This window comes from Perca flavescens, chromosome 15 (genome assembly GCF_004354835.1).
Source record: "Perca flavescens isolate YP-PL-M2 chromosome 15, PFLA_1.0, whole genome shotgun sequence".
Lineage (NCBI taxonomy): Eukaryota > Metazoa > Chordata > Actinopteri > Perciformes > Percidae > Perca > Perca flavescens.
The window spans coordinates 3,910,702-3,931,889 of NC_041345.1; the positions used below are offsets into that span (position 1 = coordinate 3,910,702).

Sequence of the window (21,188 nt, forward strand, 5' to 3'; positions counted from 1 at the left end):
GAAAAAGAAGACAGGGTGGCACAGCCTCAAACAGAAACCTTCCATCTTACCTTTTTGTCGGAGAGACCAGTTACCTGGTCCACATATTCCTCCTGGATCATGAAAGCAGCCAGGTTGGCAGTGTAGGAGGCCAGAAAGATGACAGCAAAGAAGGCCCACACGGACACCATGATCTTACTGGTGGTGCCTTTGGGGTTCTGCACCGGCACGGAGTTGTTAAAGACCAGACCCCACAGCAGCCAGATGGCCTTACCGATGGTGAAGGATGGGCCGTGAGGCTCTGGAAGAAACACAGCCGTGGTTAAAGAATACATGACGGATCACCGTTGGTTTCTAAACCGATGCGTGGGAAACACAGTTGGTCTGTTTTTACTGGTGGGTCTCCAGCTGAGCAGTGATTTTGTTTAGTAGATATTAAACTGAATGCCGCATTTATTTGATTCCTGTACTGGTCTAAAAGTTACAGTAGTTTTTAAAAGGCAACATATTGGTCCTGTGATAAGGTCCAGGAATTTTGGACCGGGATATATGATAACCTACAGTATGTCAGATTGCAGGGACCCAGGTCCATTCAGCCCAAGATTATTTGTTCTGGGAGATAGGTCAATTCTAAGCGGGATGGATAAACACATAACAAGCTGGGTCCAGACTAGTTTTTGGGGCATTTTAGGCCTTTATTTGTATAGGACAGCTGAAAACTTGAAAGGGGAGAGAGAGGGGGAATGACATGCAGCAAAGGGCCGCAGTTTGGAGTCGAGGAGTAAACCTCTATATATGGGCGAGCGCCCTACCAGGTGAGCTACCCAGGCACCCGGGTCCAGACTAGTTTAATGACAGCCAGACAGATTATTTGAAGAGGATGGAAGAATGAAGGGGGTGCCGTCAATCCAAGAGTGGGCTTGTGTGATGGCTAGGGTGGTGAAAAAATTTAAACATCATTTAACGTCATTTAAACGGTTTTCCAGATTGGATGTCTACACTAGATAATGGGAAAGTACCTGAACTTTCTGGAAGGCTCCTAAAAAGCTTTGTGCTGGAGAGAGACGTGTATGATGGGCTTATGGTGTTGTCATTTATACATATGTTTATTTGGTTTATGGTTTATTGTCTATGTTGTTACTATTTTGTTGAATGGTCTTAAATATTGGGGTTACTGTGTCATCTTTTCTTGATTTTTGTCTGGGTGGGCAGTGATGACGAGGCGGGGGGGGGATTTTTGTCATGTTGCGAGGTGTATATTTTGTACGTGGTTAAAAAATTTAAATAAAACAGGCAACATCTCATGAAAGTTGCCCTGGTCTGACGTCTATTCAGTGTTACTTTTCAGCCATGCTAGCAGTCTGTATGCGTTTATTACTAATTGCTAAAATTAGCTAAGCTCATGAACATGGTAAACATACTTGCTAAATATCATTATGTTAACTTCTTTGTGCGCTTGTTGCCATGTTAGCATTCAGTATTTGGTACACTACAGCTCCACAGAGAGGCTAGCATGGCTAGTAGACTTTTGTTATTTGATGTCACTTATAGAGTGCTGCAGGAATGAGTCCTACAACCCAGATGAGTTAGCATTTTTGCATTTCTGGATCCCTGGTCTCGAAGTCAGGGGGTTTCCTTGTATGCGTTTTTGGTTAGATGCTTGAAATAAGTTGTTTGGTTTACACAAGCTTGAGAGAGTTACACGTTTTGTGCGATATAAAATGTGTCAGTTATCACCCCGTTCGTGAATTTTGAAGCTTTTATCTGTCTTACAAAAGACGGTTGCTAAATGAGACTACAGAAGTTACATTAATCGTCACCTTCAGCTTAGTGGTGGGGACACTGAAGTCATGTGACCGTGGTCTAGTTCGTTTATAGCCGTATAACATTAGCTCTTTACGTCCGTCGATTGCATTTACGCTTCAGAAATCGTTAAAATGGTGGTCATTTTAGATGACCAAGATTATCTAGCTGAACCAAACGTGTAAGTATCATAAAGGTTTGCTTGCCATAGAGCTCATTTTCAGCAACAATCCAAAAAGCCAACAGAAGAATCCCATTGGCTTTCTGTCGAGGGAACCAGACCGATGCTAACTTCTTGGTTGGCCTACAAAAATACATCATCCCTGCAGCACTCTGTATCAACCACAGGCTATACATATACTGTATATCACACATATGAATGTAATTATTATATAATTTATTTTTTGATAAGTTAAGAATTGTGTCCGTCCAATTCATCCATAAGCTGGCAGCAGACTGCTTTATTCCAGCCATTATGCTGCGATAACGCAGTTGGCTCATGTTTGTGTGGGTATGTGTGAGCGTGTGAGAGAGAAAGAGACAGAGTGTATGCAAGCATGTGGGTGTGCATTGTTGTATGGGGGCTTTTGTTCATGGACAAACTGGCTTTATCGTGCCAAATATCTCCTTTTGTGAAGTTTGCAAGAAAGTTGGTTAGATGAATCGGGCAGAGAGACTTTACAAATCTGCAGTCAGGCCATTGATACATTATTGCGTCGAATCCTTTGAGTCCAAACTTCGATCTGCACTCTTCATGATACCAAACTCCCACAGCGCTACAAGCAGATAAAACAAGGAGGCACACAGAAGAGAACAGCGCTTTAGGTAGGGAGTACATCTCCTCCAGAACATGATGAACAATGAATGAAAAAAAAAAAAGATAGCCATTGTCTATATATAGCCACATCAGACCAAGAGTTGTGGGAAGACAATGGTTTTTTTTTTTTTTTTTTTTTTTTTTTTTTTTGGCTGGGGAGATCTAACACAAAGCTAGCCTCTTGCTGTCAGAGCTGACACATGATTTTGAAAGTATGGAAATACATGCAAGTGACTTGTCTAGTGTGAAGGAAGCAGCACTGGAGGTGTGTTGACACCCAGACAGTGAGACACACCTGTATATTATTTTATTTTTTTAAAAGCAGCGTGGAGGAGGAAGAGGAGGAGAATGAAGTCATTGGGTCAGCGAGGACGGCTGGTGTATATTTGGAGGCGGCATCCAGTGAGTTTGTGTCAGTATTTGTGCACAGTAAGACAATCTGTACAAAAGCAATCTGCTCTGGTAATGTTATAGACGGAACACATTAACCTGCTAAGCTGTACCCATGCTTGCTTTGTTTTATTGCAAATGAGTAGTTGGAGCATTACTCATCGAAAAACTCTTTCTGCGGAGGCCCAAATTGCCCGCCGCCGTAATGTTCTCTGCACACTTTGGATGCTCATTCGCTGACTTCACAAGCAAAGATGAAATGATTTCAGTGTTTTTCTTTTTTCCTTGTTGAATGTTGTAATTTGGAGGACAGAGAGCACTCGATTTGGATTTCCACCATCAGAATAGTTTTCGATTGCCAAAACTATTTGACTGCTTTCATGCGCTGGTGAAAATCTCCCATGCAGGACCTTCAAGTTGGCTGCCAACCATTCTCCCATTCACACGCGAGTCAGAAAATGAGAGAGCTAGAAAATGCCAGAAAATTAAACCCAACGGGTAACTAAACACCGGGGACTGCTGGTGCCGGAGTGTGTGTATGAGCCGTTATCATTTAATTTATCAATTAATCAGTGCAAATGGTAGCTTGATGCCACAAGAAAGGGACAAACTATTATTAGAGGCATCTGTTGTGGTTAGAAGTGTGATTTTTCAGATCCACTAAACATCATTACTGCTCATCAAAAGACAACCTGTCAACTACAAATGTGCTTATATAATTTGCTTTTTGATTTTGATTAAATGTAATTGCTGCCTGGCTCATGCTCACAGGCACAACATTTTTTTTTTTGATTTAGTCATAAATCCCCCAAAAAATGAATCATATCGCAACCACTCAGATTTTTCTGTGCAGTACAGGATATACAGTAATATCTAATAGTAGGCCGAGATCAAACTAGCTCTACTTCGACCAGCTAAAAAATCATAACTATTGTCGCTGCCGGGCGAAAACCTTGTATATCCAAAACCGTTGCTTTTAAGGGAATGAAAAAAAAAGAGAGGCTAATTTGAAAGTATAAGGGTGACCATTGATTTATGAAAAAAAATTCAAATGACAAAACATGGAGATGCAAGGTTTCTGTCCGACAGCGACGTTATGCATTGATGCATAAGCATTAACAATGTAATCATGTAATATGTAATTATATATCAGTCACAGGGGCCATTTTCTGCAAAACGAGTACTTTTACTTTTGATACTTAAATTACATTTTGGTAATTACATTTTGGGGTGGGAGATTGGGGCGTACAAAGCACAAGACCTGTGGTTTATTTTGAATATTTTAAAAGCTTGTGCATCTTGGGGTTACACTTTACTTGAAGGTATCTACATAAGAGTGGCATGACACTGTCATGAACGCGTCATAAACATCTGCCGTTGTTTACTTTTTTCTTCTTCTTCTAGTCAGTGTCGCGACCACCAGCGCAGGTATAAATAGTTACGGCGATTCCATGACGTCACATTTGCGCACGCCAGCTGGGCTGCGGCTACTGTATAACGGCCTTTAGGATTAGGGTTGATGTGTCATGACATTGTTCATGACAGTGTCATGTCATGCTTATGTAGATACCTTCAAGTAAAGCATTACGCATCTTGTGCTGTGTATCAGTGTGGACTTTTTCAACATTTCTCCAACAGCTTGATGTGATGACCATGAACCCAGTGCTTGGAGCTGCCTACAGTATGTTCAGTATGAAGAATGTGTCGGCAGATACACTCATTGTGAACGCGTTGTTGCCACGTAGATAAACGTAATCTCAACAGCATTGCTGTAGATTTCCTACTAAACCGATTGACTGTGGAGTTCTGAGAAGTCTAACTTTAATTCCAAAGTAATACGTCACTTTCAGCACATGTTGAAACGGTATACGTCCCTCCGGTAAATTCAACCTTAGCGTGCCCCTCCCATCTGGTGTGTTCTGAGCAAAAAGAGTGAGAGATGAGGGAGGCAGCGCGGCTCGAAGACTGGAAGAGAAAATCTCTGCATACACATACATCTATATCCTCAAACAAGTGCAGCCCCCCAACAGGTACCCTGCCTGTGTGTGTGTGAGTGTGTGTTTCTCTGTGTGTTGAGCAGAAGCCTCTCACCTCTGCCGTCAGCCAGACAGCGGTTGTAGCCCACAGGGCTGAAGTACTCGAATATAAACACAGCCATTGCTGACACCAGCAACAGCATCACGAACATCATCACCCACACATCCGCACTGAAGGGCTCTGGAGGGCGAGAGAGGGAAGAGAGGAGAGGGAGAGATGAAGGGAGTCGAGGGAGACGAGGGATTGAGGGAGGGAGCGTGGACGGACAGAGATTAGGAGAGGAGAAGAGAGGGGAGAAGACGGAAAAGAGACGAGGGACATGAGGAGAGGGAGGAAGAGGGAGAAAAGAGCGAGGGCGGCAGAGAGGGAGAGAAAATGAAGCGAGGGAGGGAGAGGACAAGAGAGATATGCAAATGAGCGCCAGATTGAGAAGAGGAAGCAAGAGTCAGAGAAATGGAGTAGGAGTGGGAAATTTAAGAGGGCAAAGAGACAGGGAGCGAAAAAAAAAGAAAAGAGAATAAACAGTTAGCCATATTATCATGCATTCCAGTCTGCCTCCTCATCATTCAGATGCATTAGAACTTGGCTCTAATCACTCGTGTCCACAACAATTACTTTTAGTTCAACTTCCAAAGGTGTAAAAATGGAAGTCAACCTGAAGTGACCTGACAAAGATCCATACAGCCCTCTGGATCTGTGACGAGTGTTGGCCAAAAGACAGTTAAATCAAACTCAAACAATGGCTCTTCTCATTCCAGAGAGTCTTTGGAAGCAATCTGGTGTCTCTGAGTCAGAAAATCTGCATCAAATTGGCATGAGTAGGCTTTGTATATTTCACAAATTTGCAGAAAATATCCATAATTCACTATCAAAAATGACCTAAAACCGCATGTTGCGCCTCGATGTAAATGTGACGTACGGTTTGTGACTTTATTACACTCTTTAAGACTTTTACTACTTTTTTAGCGACCTTATGGTGAACATAGATCATTTTTTCACATTTACTACCTTTCCTGCATATTTTACTTTGCACCTTGAGTGGTTTAGGCTGTAAAACCTCTTCTTTTTTTTCAAAATTTGGCATTATAATAATTATAACTAGACATGTAAGCAGGTATATCAGGGTCTAAGCACCCAACCTAACCAGAACCAAAGCCCACTGTCTCTGGGCAACCAGGCAGAGGAAATCGTTATTGAATAAATCTCAACCCTTGTGTTGTCCTTGAGATCAATTTGACTCTTTTTTTTATATCAGAAATATGGGTTTCTTTCAATCAAGTCCCCCAGAATAACATGCATGAATGGATGTACGTTGTATGGAACATGAAACATTCTTCGCAGGTAAAATCAATGATTACTTTCATTGAATTTTGGATGTTTTATTCAATTTTTCAGCATTTGAAAAACATGTTTAAATTGTTTCAAAACAGCATTTTGACCAAACTTTGATATATACCAGTCTGGAATCCACTCAGCATCCTATGATCTTAACTATTAGTCAAAATAATTCAGAATTTCATCTTCTTTAACTCAAAAAATTAGGTTTAATGTCATATAAATTAGGTTTATTGACCATGAATGAAAAAGGGTGGAAAAAAAGTGACAAAACGTTTCTAAAAAGCACACACAAGAAGTTCATTTTCAATTTTGCCTCTGAAGGACAAGAAGTGGTAGACGGGAAGAAAACACAAGGGTTAATCAGCAGGTAAAACAAGGTCAAACCGCCTACTTGCACACTTCAAACACATAGCCTTGTTGGTCTCCCCTCTTGTTGCACATGCGCATGACATACGTCACGACAAAACGTTAGCGATTGGTTCTGGCAGATCCAGAGTGGCTCTGGGCAGATCCAATAGTTTTAAACTTCAACAGAGTACCCGCCTTCAAGGAAGTTAACACTTGTCAATGGAGAGTGGCCAGACTCTCAAAATGAATGGGAGTCAATGGGATGCTAACGGGAGGCGATGGCTTTGTAGCATCAAAATGGCGCCATAGGAGATTCGAGTTCTGAAGCGAAGCTTACCCCCTTGCATAGTCACAATATCATAAAATAAAACAACATGGCCGTCAGGTGCCCATCTCTGCCCCCCCCCCCAACGTCTGACCGCTGGCTGCTGCGCTCCTCACCTAAGAAGGCCGAGGGTGAAACGGTGCCGTTGCTACGGGACACCATGACGCTGATACCCGTCTCGATGAAGGGGACGGAGAAGTCGATGACCTCCGACCTCTCCTCGTTGATGGTCAAGGAGCCGACGGCCATGTGGGCATTTTTCAACACCACCTAGTAGGGAGAGCAGAAAGACAAAGAGCATCCATTATTTAAACATCCATTATCCATCCAGTAATGAGTGGAGCACGCTTTTAAGGGAAAAATCTGTCCTCAATCTTCGACTTATCCCTGAGGGGGGTGATGTCTTGTTTGGTGCTGCCGCAACAAAAAACATACCAACAAATTCAATCAGGATAGTTAAGAATAGCTTATAGTGAAGAAGAAAAAACACAAGCCTAAAAAAACAAGCATAAAAATAGCTCATCAGTTCATTTGAAGGCAATTGTGCTGGGAGTCTTTCCAAATGTGGGTATTTCTTGTTAAGGAATGTGATAAGACAAAGCAGGAAATCGTTACAGCCATCCCTGAGTTCTAAAGGGCATTGTGCAAACATTTTAACATCGCTGAGAAACAGCTTTTCACGATGTCCCTTTGCATTTCTTTGTCCATTCTGCCGTTGGCTCTGTTGTTGTTTTCACTGGATGAATGAATAAATGTGCCTCTTCAGCAATCGAATATATCAAGAGCAAATTAGGTTTTAGTGTCAGCCCTTATAATCCAAGAGCAATATGTTCCGTCTGGATGGATTACTTTGATCACACTGATGTTCAGCGATCATACAGACAAAATCCATTGTAGAACGGGGCCAAATAGCCATTTTTAAACCGACGGCTGCGCAATTTAGAAACATGTTTGCTCTGAGTAAAAGGGAAAAGCTAGCAGCGCTAGCGCAGTTCCTCTCGCTTCTCTGTTAACATGTATAAAGCAAGCAGCAGATTCAAGCACTCTGTCTTGGTTAGCTGTCAAAAGGTATTTTGGGAAATGTAGGAAATCAAATCTGACATAATAGCAGAGCGAGCTGGTTTTAAGGGCAAGTGGAAACATAAAAAGAAAAGCAGAGAAAGAATTAGAATGAGCAAAGTGAAGCAAAGAAACTTGAGAATGGAGACATTAGAGACAAAGATAGGGCAGGGGGACAACACACACACACACACACACACACACGGCTCGGAGTGGACACTCGTGATGCGCACCGGGGGAGGGAAAGACAGAACGAGGGAGGAAGAAAGTGGGTTACCACAGTGGGTCATGGCTGCTTGAAATAGCCCGGCCCAATGCCTCTCCTTCCTCTACCTGCCTCCCTCCCGTCAGTACTTGTGCACAGGTAGTATATTTAGCCCCACATTTTGCAGCCCTACAGCACAGGGTAAAGTGGGACGAGACTGTCTTACTGAGTTACTAAGGCGTTTGTGACTGTGTGAGTCAAAGCTCCAGAATGTGCTTCAGCGCAAGAGCGTGTGTGTGTGTGTGTGTGTGTGTGTGTGTGTGTGTATGTGTATGCGTGCCTCCGTGCGTGTGTGTGTCAGTGCGTGTGTGTCTGTCTGCAGATGAGTGAGTCAAAAAAGGAAAAAATTGAAAGATTGACAGAGAAGGGAGCGATCTTCTGTTCTCTTACCTGTGAAGTGGACCTTTACAGGCAGGGAGAATATTACACATCTTCTCTGCACATTATCTGCGGTTTTCAAAGTGTTTGTGTTTGTGTGTGTGTGTGTGTGTGTGTGTGTGTGTGTGTCAATTGTAACTTTTCGATCTCGTGTGTTCTGTCAGCATGTAAGTACGGATGTGCATGTTCACTTGTGTGTATGCTGGTGCCCGAATGTGCGAAATGTGTCCCTGGGGAAGAGAGCGAGTCCATCCAGCAGTGTACTCACTTCCTCTCTCTCTCCTCTCGCTCTCTCCATCTCCCTCCTACGACTTGTTCTCTCCGTGTTATGAAAGTGACCCATGTGGGTGTTACTGAGAATGAGCGAGCGCGGATCTGCGTTTGTGTCTCAGCTGGTGTGTGTCTTTGTGGGACCCGCTAGCAAGGCCAAACTCATGTAATCAAGTGTATTGCCTCTAATATTTTAAATTAGGAGTATTCGGGGTGGCACAAGTCAATGCAGCCCGTAAAATCTGACACTGACTGCCATAATTAAGTTATGACAAAATGTCGGCCTTCTTAAAGTGTCCATTGATTTTTTTTCCGTTTTCTTTTTGATCTTCTGTCTTTCCAAGCTGTGGCAAATTGTGTTAAGGCCCTCAGTGATCCCTGTGTGTGTGTGTGTGTGTGTGTGTGTGTGTGTGTGTGTGTGTGAAATCAGTCCAGATTTTGGTCCATTAAGTCTGTGAGATATACTGTAGTTTTGGCTTTGTTCCAACTGGAGAAGGACACGGTTTGGTTTTGTTAGACACAGCATATACACGGTGAGGTGTGTGTGTGTGTGTGTGTATGTGTGCGTGTGTGTGCGTGCATGTGTGCGTGTGTGTGACATTAAGAGTGTGTCCTCTCTGTGCACATATGGAAACAGTGTATGCCTGTGACCATGTGTCCGCATTCATGCATGCATTCTTTTATTTTGGTGATTGTTGCATAAGTGGAGCTTGTGTGCATGTGTGTGTCTGTGTGTGGGTGTGGGTGTGGGTTTGGGTGTGGGTGTGTATGAGAGGAAGCTGCTCAGATGAATGCCCCCCTCCCTCCTCCTAATGACTAATCGTCTGGGGAGGTGAGAAGGAGACAGCGTTTGATTACAGGTGGTCACACTTACAGCTCAGAGCCCACTAGAGACACTGGCCGGATGACTTAAATGGTTTTATATAATAGAATAAATGGGTCCGTTTAATGTAAAATGAATAGCAAAAGTTTTACCGCACGAAAAAGAAATAGACACATCAGCTTGTCTGTGACTTCTGAAGGTTGGTCAAACTTCAGTGTCCACACGTAGAGGTAACAGAGCGTGCTTTCAACCTGTGACCTTTTAGGCCACTATCGATTGGTTTGCATTTTCCTTCATTAACAGATCGCCAACGTCAGACAGCACGAGTGCGGCTCACTCTTACAGGCTGAAGTATGAGAACTGACAACGACCTTACCTTAGGACCAATGTCGATTAAGTGAACGTTTTAGAGCCCAAAGTGAAGTGCTGCAGCTGACCAAACTGCACGCGCCCTTGGGTGAGGCGCTTAGCCCATCTGACATAAGTGTTAGGCCAGTTGGGCAGAGGGCTGACCCCGGAGAGGAAAGCTCATAATTCAAGGTATGAAAACGCACTTTTGGAGAGAGAATGAACCCTTCAGGTAGCTCCTATAAAAGCTAAATATAGCCCGTAGTTCATCGGGCACAGAGGGGAGAGCACAGACTGTAACTCTGTCTGCCCTTTGACCTTTTCTTCACAGTGACTGCATGGTAAAGGCACCTTACACATGGCTGCGTGGCTATGAGCAAATACAGCTATAACTGTTCATTAAATGAAATGCTCTTAAATTAATGGCACGGTCAAAAATAAATGGCTAACTGAAAGTGTCCAACGTTGTTTAGAATAAGAGAAAGTCAATACGTGTGAGAGGAATCTGCATGTTTAATGTCAGTGTATTCAATCGTTGTATTTCTGCTAGAGGTGTGGATTTGGGGAAGAGCTGTTATGAGGAACTGAAGATGTGTGGCACACTTTGTTAAAATCATTATTTAGTTAAATCATTTACTGGAAAGTGTAATGGAGACATAAAACTGTCTGAACAGAGTGGTAAGTCAGAGTTTGTGTTTTGCAAAAAGTGTAGGCGCAATAGGCTGTAGCTTCAGCCTACACTTTTTTCATTCGGTTGAGAAAAAAAGTCTTTGTTGGGAGTAATTTAAATGTTTTTTGTTTTTTTTCCCAAATGGTTGAATGAATTTAAATTCCAACATTTGTACAGAAGCCGACTGCTCTGTGCACCACAGCCTGTTGTGTAATCGGAGCATTTTCTGCTTCAAACGGAGGGAAAGAAGCTGATGTCTTTCTGCAGACTACTCCGCCACTCTGACAGCCCAAAATGTCTTAACGCCACATTTTAAACAGCTGGAACATCAATAAGGATAAGATGGTGTTGCAAAGTGTGAATTAGGTGCAATCTTCATTTGCACACTTTGCCAACAAACTACAAATGAGATGGTCGTATCATTTACGCGTGCGTGACCACGAACAGGCACAAAGATGCTTTACTGTTCTTGTTGACCCGAGAATCTGGCAGCCGTCCACTGACTGAACGTTTAGTAGGAGTTCAGAGAGGAGAGCTATCTGACACACACACAAGAACTGCCGAGGTAAAAGTAGGAGACAGACCATGAGAAGACAAACACAAACACACACACACACACACACACACACACACACAGACAGACAGACACACACACACACACACACACACACACACACAGACAGACAGACACACACACACACACACACACACACACACACAGACAGACAGACACACGCACACACAGAGACAGACAGACAGACAGACAGAAAAACACACACACACACACACACACACACACACACACACACACACACACACACACACAACACAAACACAGACAGACAGACACACAGACAGACACAGACATACACAGAAACACACATACACACAGACAGACAGACAGACAGACACACACACACACACACACACACACACAGACAGACAGACAGACACACACACACACAGACAGACAGACACACACACACAAAGACACACACACAGACATACAGAAACACACACACACACACACAGACAGACAGACACACAGACATACAGACAGACACACACACAGAAACACACACACACACACACACACACACAGACAGACACACACACACAGACACAGACAGACAGACAGACAGACACACACACACACACACACACACACACACACACACACACACACACAGACAGACAGAAAGAAGACAGACACACACACACAAACACACACACACACAGACACACAGACAAACAGACACACAGACATACACAGAAACACACACACACACACACACAGACAGACAGACACACACACACACAGAGACAAAGACACACACAGACATACACAGAAACACACACACACACACACAGACACACAGACACACACAGACAAAGACACACACAGACATACACAGAAACACACACACAGACACACAGACAGACAGACACACACAGACATACACAGAAACACACATACACACACACACACACACACACAAAGACACACACAGACATACACAGAAACACATACACACACACACAGACAGACAGACAGACAGACAGACAGACACACACACAGACACACACACACACACACACACACACACACACACACAGACAGACAGACACACACACACACACACACACACACACACACACACACACACACACACACACACACACACACACACACACGCACGTGTCCTCACCTCTCCCACCATGCCGTTCCATGTCCCGTTGATCTTCTTGCCGTGTTTGCCGTTAGTGACCAGGTAAAGGTCGTAGGTGAACTTCACCTGCTTGGCGATCTTCTTCAGGATGTCGATGCAGAATCCCTTACAGCAGCGCTTTATGTAGATCCCCGAATCCTTCGTCTGATTGCTGCACAGACGGACAAACAAACACGCAGACAGACAATTATTTCATTAAATATGGACTTCTGTCTGAATTTGGCAAGAGTTGTGAATCGTAGTGGCGATTTAGCGTCTCTGGCTCGGCCCCTCTCACGCCGATGAAGTGTGAACGGATTCTACCTCTGGCACCGTCAAGCTGTCCTGGGAAATTAACATCATTCGCAGGCAAAATTGAGGCAGGTTTTTTTCTTTTTAATTTCTACTTTGGTCAGTTCTGCAGTAGGTAGATGTGTGAGTCTATAATAATCTAATACTTCACAGAAATGTTTTCTTTTATTTTTTCGGCCATTTGTAACTTACACCATTCAATCAATCAATCAAACATAACATTATTGCTTTGAATTGCAACAAGAGAAACAAACAGGACCGAAAAGGTATAGGCTGAAGCCTGATCTTATTACACCTACCCTTTTAACTTGAATTATTTTCATAGTCTTACATGAGCTTATTTTGAATTCATTATTTTTTATTTGATATAGACCTTCCACCCAAAGAATCCCAAACATTGTATCTACCATCTGGTGTTCACACTTCTGTTGTATATATTTGTTAATCAGCTTCTGTTTAAATACTTTTTTGAATGTGTTATTGTCGTTTTTCTCCGACCCTGTTTACACATCCATGGTTATTTTTTACAAACGGAGCCATTTCCCTTCGTTTACACGCAAACCGAGAATTCGCCTCTGAAACCGAGTCTTTCTAAAAACTCTGGCCAGAGTGGAGATTTTTGAAATCTTGAAATAAACTGAGACAAACGGAGGTTAAGGCAGGTGAGGAAGAGAAGAGAGAGGTGTTGTTGCTATTTTCGAGATTCTGATTGGCTAACGTGGGCTTGAGCTTCTCGTTACACCGCCACCTACAGGTCTGGCGTGCTCTTGACGGCATATATACACGTGTACGTGTAAACAAACACTTTTCTGAAAACTGACAGCTGTGCACGATGTTATTTTTGAAAACGGAGAGGTTGAAATGTCCGTTTATGAAAATAGCCGGCCACTTGGAAACGTAGCATCTGACACTGGGTACATCCGAGCGGTAATTCTCACAGGATTTTGATCTGTTTCCGGCAGGGTACAGTGTTCCTCATGCACGTCCCGCTGAGCGGATCCACGTCTTCCACGATGACGAACGGAGCCTCTTCCAACGTCACGATGGACAGGTGGTCGTCCTCCCTGTTCGCTGCCCCCCCATATAGTTCATAGCGAGGCCACACGTGGTACTTCATGGACAGGGAACCATTCTCCCATTTACCCACCTGCACAGAGACATGTAAGGCAATCAAACTGAATGTGAGACACAGATTACCTCGTCTTTTTCTCGGTCTGGTTTCTAACTGCAGTCATGGGGGGCTCAGTCTGGACAAGTGGCTCATCGACTTCAATGCTAACGTAACAGAAATGAATCACTGGACAGGAATCAAATTAGAAAATGAATTCAGATTAAATTCCACGCTGCGATGAGTCCAGTCTATCAAAACTAACTGCGGCTCCTGCAAACAGTGTGTTAAAACAAATCACAAAAGCAATGCTGCTTGTAACGCAAACAACTCTCACTTTGATTTGGGTTTTATTGCCTCATTTTCTGTTTTCTGGGTTTAACTGTGACTAGTCCATCTGTCAATTACACGAGAGTATGGTCACACATGAACAGGACTGATAATGAAATGTGTAAGTGAATATAGAAAGTTAGTGGGAAGAGAGGAGAGAAGACAAACTAGAAAAGAGGAGAGGAGAGGAGAGGAGGAGAGAGGGGAGGAGAGGAGAGAAGGAAACAAGAGGAGTGTAGAGGAAAGAAGAGGAGAGGAGAGGAAATGAGATGAAAGGGGAGAGAAGGAAAATGAGAGGAGAGGAGAGCGGAGGAGAGGAGAGGAGAGGAGAGAGAGGAGAGGGAGCCAGCATAGAGAATGAGAGCAAGGTTAATGGGAAGGACGAGAGTGAAATGGGGGAAAGAGCCGAATTCAGATCAAGAGGAGAGGGTAAGGGAGAGATTTGGATGGAGAGATTAAACGAAGAAAAAGAGAGATGTGAGAAACCGCTACATTAGCAGAGAGAACGAGTCAAGTGAGAAACAAAGCCAGAGATGGAGTTCTTTCAGATGCAAAATGCCGGGAGGACTCTTCTGTAGAGGAGTGTCCAGCTGTAGTAGGTCTGGAGGGCCCTCCAGCCCTGTGGCTCTACTCCACTGAATAAACGCCATCAATTAGTAAAATCTTCCCCCAGATGCCCATCTCGTGAAACCGTACCTGCAGACTCTGCCTATGCCCTTTTCCTCTAAAAGTGCCCACTCGGCCACTTTCGCCGAGAGAAAGATGTTGGAGGAAATGGATATGGCTCATCAGCTAATTGGACACACCGTAATGGGAAGAGAGGGGCAGGACAAAGAGCTGAGGCGTGGGTGTGCACACTCGTTAAATATGTAAATGTACACACACACACACACACACACACACACACACACACACACACACACACACACACACACACACACACACACACTTTGCACTCCAGAGAACACAAATTTGCCAAGACTGCCTGGAGTGGACAAGCTAAAGCTGTGTACAGTATCTCTGGGGCACGATGCAGCGCCTCTTTTATCTGGACACAACAAGAGTGAGCAGAAGTTAGTGAAAGAGAAAGACAGGGATGGAGAGAAGGTGAGAAAGGAGGGGAGGGAGATGGAAAGAAAAAGGGTTCAAATCAGCCCGGAGGGGAAGTAAACTGGACTGGACACTACAGAGTCTCTGCACTACTTCAAAGGTGCAGTGGAAGCATGGTTGTAGGAGCTGGAACTCATTAGGATCCAAGAAAAGTGGTTCAGCTGGAAGTCAAGCTAAGAATTAAACATGAGCAAGGGAGCGGGAGGAGGGGAGGAGGGGGGGGGCTGCAAGGGGAGAAAAGAGAGAGAGAGAGAGAGAGAGAAAAAGAGGGGAGACAGGAGGGGAGCAATTCACCTTGTTCTCTGATCAGAGGACAGAATATAGATTAGAGAGGCAGAAGAAAGAGAGAAACACTGAGAATAAAGAATAGGGAGAGACAAGGCAGTCAGACTGCAGGACGCAGACACAATGGGAGCTGAGCAGAAGGAAACACAGATGCAGGCCGGTGACTTTGCAGGTGGCGCGGAGCATTAAGTCCGTTTAAGGTTGTCGGTTCGGTATGACTCAGGGTTGCACTACCACCTGTACCCAGAGAGTCTACCCTATCCATGGCTCCGCCTGCACAATTGAACAATCAAATGTTTTAACCTTCCATTATTTAGAGAAAGCTGACAGAGCACAGATAAAGTTGGGTTTTTATTCATCATGGGGCAGCGCCCCACTAACAATACACGTCATTCATAGCTGAACGTTCACTCTCCCCAGTGTAAGGGCCACAGTTCTGTGCTTAAACCACGCAGATGCTTATTTGCACACATAGAATCCAATCTATCGGTATCTTCTTGTACGTGCGAATGTGCGCCTACCAACAGACCCCTGGTGGAACACAGGCGTAATTCTAAATTACAGACACGCAAATGGCCTGAAATTAACACCCTACCACGTCCCAAATGCAGGGGAATTTTGCCATTGGCGGGTGAAACTGTCGACCTTACCTTCCACGTTGGCAGAATTGAGTTATTCGTTAAGGCCCAGACACACCGATCAGACGGCCGACCCTCGGCAGAAAAGGCTGATCAGTCTCACCGAGTTGGTCAGAAAAGTTCCTCGGAACACACCGAAGCGACGAGACGTAATACGTCCAGGAAAATGTTGGCGTCATTTTGTCACTTATTGGGAGCAGTAGGCTAGACGGAGCCGGTTACCTCCAGGATCTGTGCTAAGCTAGGCTAGATGGAGCCGGTTACCTCCAGGATCTGTGCTAAGCTAGGCTAGACGGAGCCGGTTACCTCCAGGATCTGTACTAAGCTAGGCTAGACGGAGCCGGTTACCTCCAGGATCTGTACTAAGCTAGGCTAGACGGAGCCGGTTACCTCCAGGATCTGTGCTAAGCTAGGCTAGATGGAGCCGGTTACCTCCAGGATCTGTGCTAAGCTAGGCTAGATGGAGTCGGTTACCTCAGGATCTGTGCTAAGCTAGGCTAGATGGAGCCGGTTACCTCCAGGATCTGTGCTAAGCTAGGCTAGATGGAGTCGGTTACCTCCAGGATCTGTGCTAAGCTAGGCTAGATGGAGCCGGTTACCTCCAGGATCTGTGCTAAGCTAGGCTAGATGGAGTCGGTTACCTCCAGGATCTGTGCTAAGCTAGGCTAGATGGAGCCGGTTACCTCCAGGATCTGTGCTAAGCTAGGCTAGATGGAGCCGGTTACCTCCAGGATCTGTGCTAAGCTAGGCTAGCGGTGGGTGCGTCAGACAGAGTTACGACACGCACAGAGATGAGAAGGGTATGTATGGACTTATCTAACTCCGGGGGATATGCTGAATAAGACAAAGTCCCGAAAAGTCGGCGTGGTCCTTTAAGCAAATCCAACCACAAGTTCTGTCTTCCTCGCAATGTTTGAGTGTCAACAGGTCTGACTATTACAGAGATCAGTTTTAGTGGAAGCCGGTGTATGTGACTAACTAAAGCACAATCCTCTAAGCCGGTGGTTGCCAAAGGAGGGTCCCCAGCAAAAAGGGGGAATCATTTATTTTCACAATAATACACTTCATACAATTTCTATAATTAAACATCTAAAAGCAAAAATCCTTATAGACAGGAGAAAATCTTTTCAAATGGGGGTCAGTGGTCTAATTTGTGTCAGTTTAGGGGTCCTTGACATGGAAAAGTTAAGGGTGCCACTGCTCTAAGCTACCTCAGTTACATTAAGACTGTAAAAAGGCAACTTTTTGGCAGAGTCTGCAGCACAGGCAAATTGAAGCATGAGTTTGTAAAGATACTAGATAAATGATGGGTGGTATGTAATAGCCTCCCAAACTTTTTAAAAATGAAAAGACAAGCATTCTTACTACATCTCCGCTCTGGAGCCTGTGCTGCAGCGTATTGCTCAAAGGCACCTTCGCCGAGTTGATAATATCTAATCGGAGTGGCGCCTATAAAGCTTAAGTCTTAAAATGCCTAAAAAGTGAAAATCAGATAGGAGATGAAGATAGACGGACCGATACTCGCGGACCAATCAGGTACTATACTTACAGGATACAGCTGAATATACTGTACATGCACACTTGGTCCTTCTCTGTCTCCTATGTCTCTCTCACCCTCTCCCACTGTCTCTCCTTGTTGAGCAGAATGATGACCAGCTGGGGGTGCATCTGGTATCCGTCCTCGCTGAACGACAGATTTCGACCCTCGAAAGTCACATTCATCAGGTACCTGGAGAGGGAAAACATCGAGGGGAGAGACAGAGAAAGACACTCGTTGAGACGTACATCACTTCCTGAAAAAAACATCTCAATGTCAGTGGCAGCTCCGCAACCGTTTACTCAATTCCCCAAACGTTAAAGTTTCACGCTATGTCAATTTATCCTGTAAGCATTTCTCTTTTCAGACAAACCCGTTGACATTACACAAACCAGCCAATGTCTAGGCAGGGTTTTTCATAAATAGACAAACATACATTAGCCATCAGCTTCAGACACTTGCGGCTAGAGCTGGGCAATATATCGATATTATATAGATATCATGATATGAGACTAGATATCGTCTTAGATTTTGGTGTTGTCTTTTACTAGTTTTAAAAGCTGCATTACAGTAAAGTGATGTACTTTTCTGAACTTACCAGTCTGTTCTAGCTGTTCTATTATTTGCCTTTTCCCCACTTAGACATTATGTCCACATTACTGATGATATTTATCTAAAATCTGTGAAGATATTTTGTTCAAGCACCAATTTTCAACCCTAGAATATCGCCACAATATCGATATCGAGGTATTTGGTCAAGAATATCGTGATATCTGATTTAGTCTATATTGTCCATCCCTACTTGCAGCAGTGATGATTTTAAAACTGGACTGAAGAATTCATTAATTTCAGCAATGATCTATCCAATCATCCCAGGTTCAGTGTGTGGTTCAACGCTATTGATGCAATCTTAAAGGAACAGTTCCACATTTTGGGAGATGTGCTTATTTGCTTATTTGTGTTGAGTTAGATGAAACGATTGCTACGACTCTCATGTCTGTAAATCAAATATGAAGCTACAGCCAGCTGCCGGTTCGCTTAGCTTAGCACAAAGCCTTAAAAAAAGGGGACAAACATCTAGCTTGGTACTGTCCACCTCTAAAGCTCACCAACACATTACAGCATATAAGTGTTAAAACGTTCAGCTTATTTTTTTACTAGGAGTTATGTGCTCAACTTTTTCTTGGCTGGGAGCAGTTGCCAGGCAACCAACTGAGATCCGAGCAAGTTATTAGTCATAGTTCATAACCCCTTGTTGTTTTTACACTTAACACGGTTTATGTTCAGATAGATATACAAAATATAAAGTGTTAACAAGTCAGGTGCTAGTTGGGGGATTTTGTTATCATTGGACAGAGCCATGCTAGCTGTTTCCCCCTGTTACTAGTCTTTGTGCTAAGCTAAGCGCCTTTTCTGCATGACTGACTATCAAAATATCAAGGAAGTAACAACAACATAGTAAGCACTCATCCATCCTCATTTACCATCATCATGGTGGCAGTGGTGGCCTCAAGGTTAGAGACACGAGTTTGTGACTGGGAGGTTGTCGGTTCAATCTCCAGACCGACATGATAAAATCTGGGTGGGGAAAGTGAAAGAGCAGTGCTTGTCCCTCCCTCACTACCACCACTGAGGTGCCCTTTAGCAAGGCCCTTAACCTCCAACCGCTCCAGTGGCCAGCAGATCAGACTGGGGTCGTACTGGGCAGCTTCCAGGTATGAATGTGGAGCCGTGTGAATGTGATCAGGGTGTTCCTGCTAAAAGAGAGGCTGCCTCTCAGTGATCCTTCCCTGAATAAATAAAGGTTAAAAAAATAAATCATCACATCGTCATGTCTGGGAGTTTCTAAATATTAAATCATATCTTCTCCTCTAGCGAATTTGTATAAACATGTCAATTAAAAGTTTTTTTTAAATTAAATTTGCTCTTTAAATAAGCAAATACAAATTAAATCTTTCAAAATCAAATATGTATTATTAATATTTATATGTATTTTTGTTATATCTAGCTGGACACAAAAAAAACACATTTAAATTGTTGAATATTTGGTTACATCACCTAAAAGATTTTTAAGTCTTGTTGTGTCCCATAACGACATATCCTAAAGCGAGCTCTGGAGAGAGGGGCGAGGAAAGGAGGCGCAAAAATATGCAATGCAGCTTATGTAACGTAAAAACAAGAACTATATAATGCACCAACAGCAGCTTGAAGGTTCACTCTGTGTGTGTGTGTGTGTGTGTGTGTGTGTGTGTGTGTGTGTGTGTGCGCGTGCGGCTCTGTGTGTCTGCTTTAGTCTGTTTGTGTTTGGCAGAGAAAGAGAAACCGAGAGAAAGCAGCATTGTTTCTGTCAGGTGAAATCATTTACCTCCCTTCAACTGAACACAACACACACACACACACACACACACACACACACACACACACACACACACACACACACACACACACACACCGCTGTATTCTCTTGCAGTGATTATGATGAACGTGCGTGGGAGTGTGTAAGTGTGTGTATATGAGGATAAACAGGAATGTTTATGTCAGGTAAACTCAGATCACTTCACTGTCATCCCACACACACACACACACACACACACACACTCTTAACTCTTTCACCCTTTACTCTCTTCTTCCCTCCCTCTTTTGCTCTCTGACTGTTTCCATGGAAACACTCTGCCTCAAAACCGTGCACACAATACATATATATATATATATATATATATATATATATATATATATATGTACAGTAGATGAATATATAAATGACAAAAAAAGGTGTGTGTGTGTATGTGTATCTGGCTTGGTGCTGATGGGGTCTGTATACAGCGGACTGCGTCCTGTATCAGGACACAGGATCACCAGCAGAACCAGTTTGTGCGGCTCGGTCTTGACGTTACACACCACCTCAACGCTACGCTCAGAGTTCAAACGGTTTCACCTTTAACCGCGTCTGACCTTCTAAGCTGGAACAGATCACAGATCAGATCAGGAGGAAGCCACGCAGAACACACAATAGTCTAATTTAAATGTTTAGGGTTTATTTTTTTGTTTAACCAGATCCTATGTATCCCATGGCGGTGTGATTTATGTTATAATCCAGCAACTACTCTAATGCCAGCTTCCGCATTCTATTTCCTGTATTAAATATTGATATTTTCAATGGGCTGTGATGAGCAGAATCATCCGGCATCATAGCGTCTCATGCAGTCCCGTGTGTCCAGCTAACTGCCCCGTCCTGCAGGGCCTTGGCACAGATACAAAGTGCACAGAATCTGCTGCATAAATCATAAGCCATTTACAAAATGACATGAT

The 21,188-nt window shown here is 43.7% G+C and overlaps 1 protein-coding gene across 1 annotated transcript in view; it reads right to left on the reverse strand.

Moving 5' to 3' along the window:
- Positions 1-21,188, reverse strand: part of grin2ba (glutamate receptor, ionotropic, N-methyl D-aspartate 2B, genome duplicate a) — a 65,430-nt gene that overhangs the window by 16,871 nt on the left and 27,371 nt on the right. Inside the window, exons 5-10 of the mRNA XM_028599103.1 lie at positions 17,957-18,071; positions 13,810-14,018; positions 12,560-12,731; positions 7,154-7,307; positions 5,081-5,206; positions 51-280 (exon numbers count right to left, since the gene is read on the reverse strand). Of these exons, the coding sequence (XP_028454904.1) occupies positions 51-280; positions 5,081-5,206; positions 7,154-7,307; positions 12,560-12,731; positions 13,810-14,018; positions 17,957-18,071 (1,006 nt within the window). The remainder of the gene's footprint in view (positions 1-50; positions 281-5,080; positions 5,207-7,153; positions 7,308-12,559; positions 12,732-13,809; positions 14,019-17,956; positions 18,072-21,188) is intronic.